This window comes from Chinchilla lanigera, unplaced genomic scaffold (assembly GCF_000276665.1).
Source record: "Chinchilla lanigera isolate Chin_1 unplaced genomic scaffold, ChiLan1.0 scaffold00003, whole genome shotgun sequence".
Lineage (NCBI taxonomy): Eukaryota > Metazoa > Chordata > Mammalia > Rodentia > Chinchillidae > Chinchilla > Chinchilla lanigera.
Window position 1 is genome coordinate 11107445 of NW_004955404.1, and position 9316 is coordinate 11116760.

Sequence of the window (9316 nt, forward strand, 5' to 3'; positions counted from 1 at the left end):
TAGCAGCACAGCGGAAAAGAGCTGGAGAAACAAATGAGCACCCCAGCTCCTCTAACTCCAAATCATCCTCTAGCTCAGAGGCGGATAACGTGCCAGCAGTCACTCTGCAGTCCTCTGATCCACCCTCCTACTGACGCCTGCGTCACTCTCAGGGGATGAGCATGCTTCCTGCTTCACTGACAAATTCGACGCAGTCACCAGTCACCTTCCAGCATCATGTCCTCCAGGTAATCACGGAGTCCAACCTCTCCATGGGGACACTTGGTCCCATCCCTTCTTTCCTCAGCAATCCCTCTTTCTCGAATCCTCACTCTTCTCATCTTTACTGGAACATCCTCAGCCACATACAAACCCTTCTTAAAGATATATAAAAGTGGGGCTGGGGATTTAGCTCAGCATCACAGCACCTGCCAGCAAGTGCAAGGTCGTGAGTTCGGTTCCTGGTACCAGAGGGAAAAAAAATATACAGAAGTTCTCACTGACACTACGCCACCCTGCAGCTAGCACTCTTTCTCTTGCCTTCTTCCCAAAGACAGGTGCTCAGTAGAGCTGTACGTCCACCTGCCACTGGTCTTTCCACTGTCTCTCCACATGGCTACTCTCCCACAGCTGCTTTCTCACCAACGACTTTCACACTGAAGCCTACGTGCAAGGTCAACTCTGTCCCTACTGTCCTGATCTAGCAGTGGGAGATTAGCCCATTTCTCCTTCCAGAAACACTTTCTTATGCTGGTTTCCAGGAACCACACTTTCCTCACTTTCCTGCCTTCTCATACCTTCATCCTCCTGGCCTATAATACTAATTAGGTGCTTCAGGGCTTGGACCTTGGAATTGCTTCCTCCATCTATATCCACTCCTTTCAGGATCTGCTCCATTTTGTGGCTTTAAACACCATCTACACACTGATGATTCTCTCTAGAAGGAGAGAGGGATGTGTGGGGAGAAGACAGAGTGGGGGAGAGGGAAGAAAGACGGGGGAGAGACAGACAGAGACAGAGACGAGGAACTGCTCGATCTCCACGCCGAAGCCCTTCTCCAAACTCGACACACATACGTAACTGTTCTTTCAGCATCCCCACTTGGACGCCTCATCACACTCTCCTCATGTCCACTACTTTTCCCTTTCTTCTAAACCTGCTGCTCCCAGTTTCTCACCTTATAAAACACACCTGACAAGCTACATCACTCAGCCAATTCTTCTAGCTCCACCTTCAAAACAGCCAGATTCTAAGATTCTGATCCCTTCACAATCCCCCCTCCATCCCCAAGGTCTAAGCCACCATGAACTCTTACCTGTGTTTTTGGGTTTTTTTTTTCCCCAGTACCAGGAACCGAACTCATAACCTCACACTTGCCAGGCAGGCGCTGTGCCGCTGAGCTAAATCTCCAGCCCCTACAAACTCCTATCTGGAAGGCTGTGCAATCTAACTGGTCTCCTGGCTTCCTCCTTACACTCCTGTGGTTCATCATCAATACGGGAGCCACAGTGATTGTAGTGAAACCCAAGCCTACACAAAGCCATCCAGTGTTCGCCACCTTGCTCAGATGTAGAAGTCAAAAGGCTCTGCAGTGGCCTATGAGCCACTCTATGAAGTAGTCCTGTTACTTCTTTGTCCTCACCTCTGACTATTCTGTTGCTCACCTGCTCGAGCTGTACTGACTTTTTTCTGTACCTTGAACACACCAGGCAAACTCACACCTCGGGACCCCGGCATTTGCTGGTCTCTTCACCTAGAACGGCTTCCCCTAGGTATTCACCCGGCTTACTCCCTTAGTTGCTTCAGGTCTTTTTTTCAAATGTCACCTTCTCAGTGAGACTCCCTAAATTTACATTTTTAAATGTCACCTTCTCAGTAAGCATATTTACAGTGGCAAAATTTCCCTGCTTTACTTTCAGTATTTTTTTCCTCAGTAAATAACACTGCAACGTTAGTGTTTATACTGCTTCCTTTTCCCCATCACAACGGAAGATACATTGGGGCAGAGATTCTTGCCTTGTTCGTTGCTATATCCCACATCTACAACAGAGTCTGGTACACACAAGTCAGCCAACAACTTGTTAGCCAAGTGAATGAAGGAAATGAGTGGTTAGACTTCAGTTATTATGGGCCTACATAGTATGGACCCTGCTTCATGCAGTACACACAATGCCTGACACTCTCGTTGTCCTGATGCACACAGAAGTCAGACACAGAAGATGACAAAGTAGTTTTGGAGTTTTATTTTGTTGCTGACTGTTACCATTGCTTTTGCTGTAAAGCCAGAAGAAGCAGATGTTGGGCTGGGGAGAAAAACCTGGAGTCAAGTTACAGCCATTAAAATGAATGGTTCTCATGTGGTCAGCTAAAGAGTAAATCTAAAATAAGGTAAAAGTAATCTTTGAAAATAAAGTACAAGGGCTGGGCATGGTGGCGCACGCCTGTAATCCCAGCACTTGGGAGGCTGAGGCAGGAGGATCATTGCAAATTCGAGACCAGCCTGGGCTACAAAGTGAGCTCAAGGCCAGCTTGAACTGCATAGCAAGACCCTGTCTCAAAAAGACGAAAAAAAGAAAAAAAAGAAAAGAAAAGAAAGTACAAAAGAATAAAAAGTGAAGTGAAAAATACTGCTCAATACATTTATGGCTGGTTTGCAAAGAAAAATGGGATAACTCAGCCCCAAGTTTTTGAGTTCCTGTGCCTTGGTCTTAAAAGAGCCTACCCTGTCCCTTAATTCCTTACTTGGGAATTAAAACCTCTCTCCAAGTTTGACTATTTAAAATTATTAGCATTTTGAGAACAGAAAACACCAGTCTAAAATATTTGAGGATGACACATTTACGGTTGGAAACTATAATCTTGAGGCAATCTGGCTTGCACCATGATGTCTCTCCCTCCAGGGCCTCCAGTGCAGGTCCAGGTGCTGGAGGGAATGAGATGGCTTGTGAGGCGACACAGGCCCAAGAGTTTCCTGCACAGACAGTCATGTCATAAAGCGCCACAGCGGTGGTGGTGTGTGTGTGCATGTGTGTGCGTGTGCGTGCACACGCTGAGTGAGAAAGGAGTCAAGATAGCAACGCATGAGGTCTCAGACACGGGCGACAAGAACAGGAAGCCAGGAGAAGCAGCTGTCGGGCTGGGGAGAAAAACCCATAGTCAAGTTACAGCCATTAAAGTGAGTGGTTCTCACGTGGTCAGCTAAAGTAAAAGGGAAAATGCAAAGTATATGATAATAGATTAAAATATAGATAAATAAATCCAATTTTATATCAGCTTGTGTGCACAACAGGAAACTAAAGAGGAACTAGAGGAAGAGATGTACTTTTCATTTTATACTCGTCTGTACTATTTCATTTTTTATGTGGTATGTTATTATAACTAAGTTTTCTAAAAGAGCATTTCTAAAAGACCATTGTTCTTTGTGCAGTGGGAGAACAGAAGTCAAACAGAACGGGGGACTGGGCAACAGGAAAGGGTAACAGGCTTAAAAGGGAAGATAATGGTGGGAGACAAATGTACTGGAAAGACTACCTTACACTGTGCTGAGTTTGGCTTAACTGGTGTGCTAAAAAGTGTATCCAACATGTTCCAAGTATACTTTCAATGATCACAATAGAAAGATTAACTTCCAGAAAACCCAAGCAGGATACCCGGTCAGTGTTAATGCTTGTCTAAGGGCAAGTAGTCTAAGGACAGTGCTCGAAAAGGGGAGGTGACACAGAGCAGCTGGAACAACTCTTGATGACTGGTAGGCTGGGAGCCAGGCCTCCCTGTCAGGTGGATGGAGTGGAGGCAATCTGTTTAGCCCACCACCTTATTTGTAACACTACATGTAAGAATGTTCACTAAGACACTCTTTTCAGTGATATGCTGTAAGGACAGAGATCCTTTGAAACTGCTGCATTAAGAAATTATTTTTGGATGCAAAAGAGAGAAATGCTCCTTAGCTACGTCAGCTAGGTTAATTCAGGCATTCTCAAAAAAACATAAGCCAAAAAAAAAAAAGTGACTAAATAATTATATAACACTAAATACCAACCTTATATGGAGAAGGTTCAATTCTTTCTCCAAATAATACTTGACCAAGATTTTCAGATGGACGTTTTCCTTCTGATGCCTGGCAAAAATCAAATCTGAGGGAAGAGTGTATGTTTTTAAATATAAAGCATACAATGAAACATCAAACATCTGGTCACTCTTGAAAGATTAGTTACTGATCATTTTAGTAGCTCTTGTAGATGAGTAGGAAACATATTTTTTTGAAATCCCCTGGGCCACAACTCTCTAAAACAACAGAAACACTCCAAATTATACCTTAGAATATTCTAATTTCTAAATAATACTTTGTAAATACTACTTTTATTAAATAATAATACTTTCATTATATATATACTTTCTAAATAATACTTTCATTGAAGTGTAAATTATGGGACTTAACTGACACATTATTTTTTTCATTCAAATTATGAAATCATTTACATCCATATTCTTCAAGTGAATTTTTCAGAATTTATCTCCTTTGTTATAACTTGCTGATCCAAATCTTTACTTAGAAATGACATGTCAGCAAGATGTGTACAGTCTACCTGCCTCTCCTTGATATACTGACCACCACGTCCCGATATGAGCACGGCTAAACAGACCCCCTGAGAACACAGCCGTGAAAAAGTACATTCAGTCACCTGTAAGATTCTCTCTGTGCTATGACCCCCTTGTATTTTTAATTGATTTTAATAAATTGTTTAAACATTTCAGCATAATTTCAACCTTGCCACAGAATATTGAAGAGTAATTCTTTGTTCACCCTACAACAATATGGGGAATAGGTGAGACCAGCAGAGTAATGGTAACAAATTAGTGAGCGTCCCAAAGAGAAGATAAATCTCGTGGTAAAAATGGACTAGAAAGAACACCTTCTATCTACTAAATATAAAAGTTCCATTGAATTCTTTTAATAGCCTCAAAGATTCAAGTAGAGATGGTTGTTTACTTACCAAAAGAAATAATAACTAGATAAAGTATCTGTGACTGACAGTTATATAAATTACAGTCCATTCACTCATGAGTTTTGTACTCTCTTACATATATCTAGGCACACAGATTCTTACAGGATAGTCTTATTTTTTGTGTATGCTTTTCTTTATAACATACATATGTTTTCTCTTAAAACTCTTTAAGTACAGTAGAAATTGGAATCCAACTAAAATTTAGGAACTATTGTACAGCTAGTGTGAAATACAGTACTCAGATGAACATAAGTTTCTGATGCAGCGCTTTTCATATCAACAAAACTAGAAATAAAATGTTGATAAACAGGGAATTAGTAAGCAGACAGATCACGAAATATATGCAACTTTTGGGATGGAATAATAAACAGCCACTAAACAGACAGAAGTCATTGCACAATAATGTGGAAAGGTATCTACAACATATTCAGTGCACAAGACAAGGTACAAACCAAACGTAACAGTATAAGCCTACTTTTGTTTAAAATCAAACTGTGTAAGTATGAATACAGTATTAGAATATTCAAAGCAAAGTGCAGAGATGTGGAAATGTTGATGTCAAAGTAGTAGTTCTTTCAGGGAACTGATTATGGGAGAGACAAGAATTTCATTTAAAAATGTATGACGTATTTAATAATTAAAATTTTTTAAGGAAAAAAAATGGACTTTGCTACAGATGGATTTTAAAAGAGAATCCAATATTTTACTGCAGATTTTGTATTGGAAAGCAACGTGGGAAGAGGATCACACTTTAATCTTGGCAAAACACATTTTAAAAAATGTTTTCAGGCCTCATACATTTTTAGATGCATACATATTTACTCTTAACTGTGGAGAGAATAGAGTTCTAGGCACAAAAAATTCTGGTGAGTCACATAAATAGTAAGCTGAAAAACTTACGCTGTATATTCATAAGGAAGAACAGATTCCACTGAATCAAGCCTGTTCACAAATAGTTCTATTTCAGCCTGAAAATGAGGAAACACAGAATTAAAATACAATTTGCAATAAAGACATGTCATGCTTAGGATTCAAAAAAATTAGAATGCTTAAAATGTGAAGTTTTATGACATTCAACTTATTGTTAAAACAACAAAGTAACTTTTAGAGTTGTAAATATCTCTAGTATTTTTTAAGTAGTTTTTAAAAATTCTTTTCGTTTATTTGTTTTTTGAGACAGGGTCTTGCTATGTAGTTCAGGCTGGCCTTGAACTCATGGCAATCCCCCTGCCTCAGCCGCCTGAGTGCTGGGATTATAGGCATGCACCACCCCACTTAGCCTTTTCTACATTCTAAATTTTCTAAAATATTAAATGAGATATTTTAAGCCAAAAATATGCATAACATTAATATAAATGCTATTTTTATAAATCTGGTTTCCAAATTCAATATTTCATTCTGCAGCACAAAAATACTTTTTTTGTTTTGTTTTGTTTTGTTTTTCTCCGGTACCAGGAACCGAACTCACGACCTTGCGCTTGCTAGGCAGGCGCATTGCCGCTGAGCTAAATCCCCAGCCCCCAAAAATACATTTTTAAACATTCTCATTCCAACAAAGAAATGTCAAGCTGATGAGAAACATCTAGATCCATTATGCTAGAAATACAATCCCATGCACATATGTACTCTTAAGCAGACAGGCAAGAGGCAATGACAACATGGTCTAACTTTGGAGGACTGCTTTGATCAATTTAAGAACGCTGAGCCCCAAGTTACAACAGTGAAGTTCACAGTAACCAGATCAAGTTCAACAATGAGGAGAAGTGCTGTATCAACTTCTTGAGAAATACGGGCTAATTTTAACTATACCTTTGTACCGAAGCTCCCAAAATTCCTCCTAGGTATAGGTCAAGTTGCACAAGACCCCCAACACCTATCCACCCTCTCAAATTATTGACACTCATGACAGAATTGACTAATTGAAAAAGCCAGCAAGTCATCTGTGCCCTGAAATACTTCTGGTGGTAACCAAAAAACCATGAAGTAGGAGGAGGTATTTACCTGAGGCAAGTACTGTTACAGAGTCAGACCACTGTGGCAGTCTCTGGATTTGAACAAGAGTCTACCTAGAACGGCTCAGAACCACACTTGTCATTTTGGATCTTACTGACTAGTACAAGCACACAAAATCTCTGAAGTATAGTTAAAACAACAGTGCTCAGCCACTGGCAAAACAGCAAAACAAGCCGGCAAGAGTACATCTCTGAAGCCGACTGCCTGCATCTCAAGCTCAGTGCCACTTACTAACGGTCATTTCTGTCAAGTTATTTAACATATTGGTTTCCTCATGGGTGCTTCACTTCCTTATCTGCAACAAGAGTGTGTAGATTAAGTGTTAGCATTTACAAAATATTTCTACAGTGCCCAACACATGAAGGGCTATGTAGTCCTGAAAACCAAGAAATGAATGATACTCAGTATAGGGAAGGCCTAAAGTGTCCACCTTAAAATGCTTACTCAGTATTCAAGTTTTATGATGGAAAACACCAGCCTTTGTATATAGTCTCACATATAGCCCCCACTTAAATGACACAGCAACTCAATGGCAACACTAATTCCAACACACACAAAAAAGTAATTGTGTCTCCTTGCACAAAATATTTCAGACTAAATCTCTAGTTATTTTACTAAAAAGATGCTAGGACTCAATATGCTTGCTTGAATAATTATAATAAAAATATATAACTGCTATAAAGGCAAAATTCCCAGTTGACAGCTTACTCTGCCAAAATAATTTTCATTAATTAGAAGGGGTCAATACTGCTATGAAGATATCTCACAATTCAAATGATCTATTTAACATATCTTAATGAAGACAGAAAGGTTCCTAAAAAGCTAATGCAGTTCACATCTCTAGATTCCTCCAAGGAAGGAATGGAGCTATTACAGGCTACACAACTTTCTATACTTTCAGTTTCAAAAATCCATGGATCCACGTCGCTATCACACAAGTAAGCCCCTCCTGCTACTTGGCAGTGTACTGCAGTTAGGCACATTCCTCACTCTCCACTTTGTTCTTGGAACCTAGGCTGCCCCGTCTTACTTCCAAAGTCTGACAGCAGCGGGTGACTGTGGCAAGAAGTTCCTTCACTTCCCTGTGCTTTAGCTTTCTCATCTGTAGAATGGAGGTAATAATCCTTGCTTCAAGCAGTTTTTGAGACGCTTTAAGAGCGGTGCCTACCACAAAGTGCTATGCATTTACTATTATGCAGCAATGTCTAACAAAATTTAAACCAGTGATGGAAATGTTCCTTATCTGCACTGTGCAATAATATAGTAGCCTCTAGTCACAGAGGGCTAATGGATTCTTAACTGTACAGCACAATATTAGGAGACTGGCGTGCTGCTCAGTACCATTTATGTAACAGCTCTACATCTACTTAGCATTTTTACCCTAAGCACTAGAATTTTGTCTAGTGCTTAGGGTAAAATTATACTAATAATAATAATATATATTAATAATAATAATTTTACCCTAGTGCCTAGGGTAAAATAATATTAATAATAATATATATATATTAATAATAATAATTTTGTCTAGTGCCTAGGGTAAAAAATAATCTAGAAAATAACTCTAATTTTACTAGTGAAGCCTGGGAGTTGGTAAACTTTCTGTAAAGGGCCAGAGAGTAAACATTTTAGGTTTTTCAGGAGGACATCCTGCCTCTGGCCCCAAGTGTGAAAGCAGCCTCTGATAGTATGCAAACAAACGAACACGGCTGTTGCCCAATAAAACTTTATTCATGGGTCCTCAAATTTGATTTTCATGTAATTTTCACCACGACTAAATAATATTCTTTTGTTCTCAACTGCTTACAAATGCAAAAACAATTCCTGGCCTGAAAGCCCTACAAAACCAGGCAGCAAGCTGGATTAGACTCTGAGTGCTGCCTTGTAGGTATTTTTCAGTTTTTTAAAACTCACATCTCCGAGGGCCCAGTATAGGTACAAGGTTCAAGGTTCAAGGCCATGTGAAAAACTTTAAAAGCACACTGCTCAAGGGAATAAAAAGTTAGGGTAAATGTATCTATCCAATGAAAGGTACAAGAATTTTTACTTAGCTTATCATGTCCTCCCTGAGGTTTCCCAGTTCATCCCCTAGCTTGAGGATTACAAAACTGAGGCAAATTATTCTCATTTTCGGACTTTCTTCGTATTGCCTTGAAGGAATTTTTTATTAGTACATGTTTGTATATATAAAAAATTTGTCCCCCCAGCGCACGGGGAGCCTCGGGCGGGGAGCGCCGGTTTTTTGGGTCTTTGGACCGGCAACTCACTCCTGGCCTCGTCGTTCCCCGGAAGGAGGGCTTCCGGCGCACAGGGAGCCTCGG

At 40.0% G+C, this 9316-nt stretch overlaps 1 protein-coding gene across 1 annotated transcript in view; it reads right to left on the reverse strand.

Moving 5' to 3' along the window:
* Nucleotides 1-9316, reverse strand: part of Tm9sf2 (transmembrane 9 superfamily member 2) — a 57043-nt gene that overhangs the window by 35729 nt on the left and 11998 nt on the right. The window contains exons 2-3 of the mRNA XM_005374060.2: nt 5886-5953; nt 4019-4112 (exon numbers count right to left, since the gene is read on the reverse strand). Of these exons, the coding sequence (XP_005374117.1) occupies nt 4019-4112; nt 5886-5953 (162 nt within the window). The remainder of the gene's footprint in view (nt 1-4018; nt 4113-5885; nt 5954-9316) is intronic.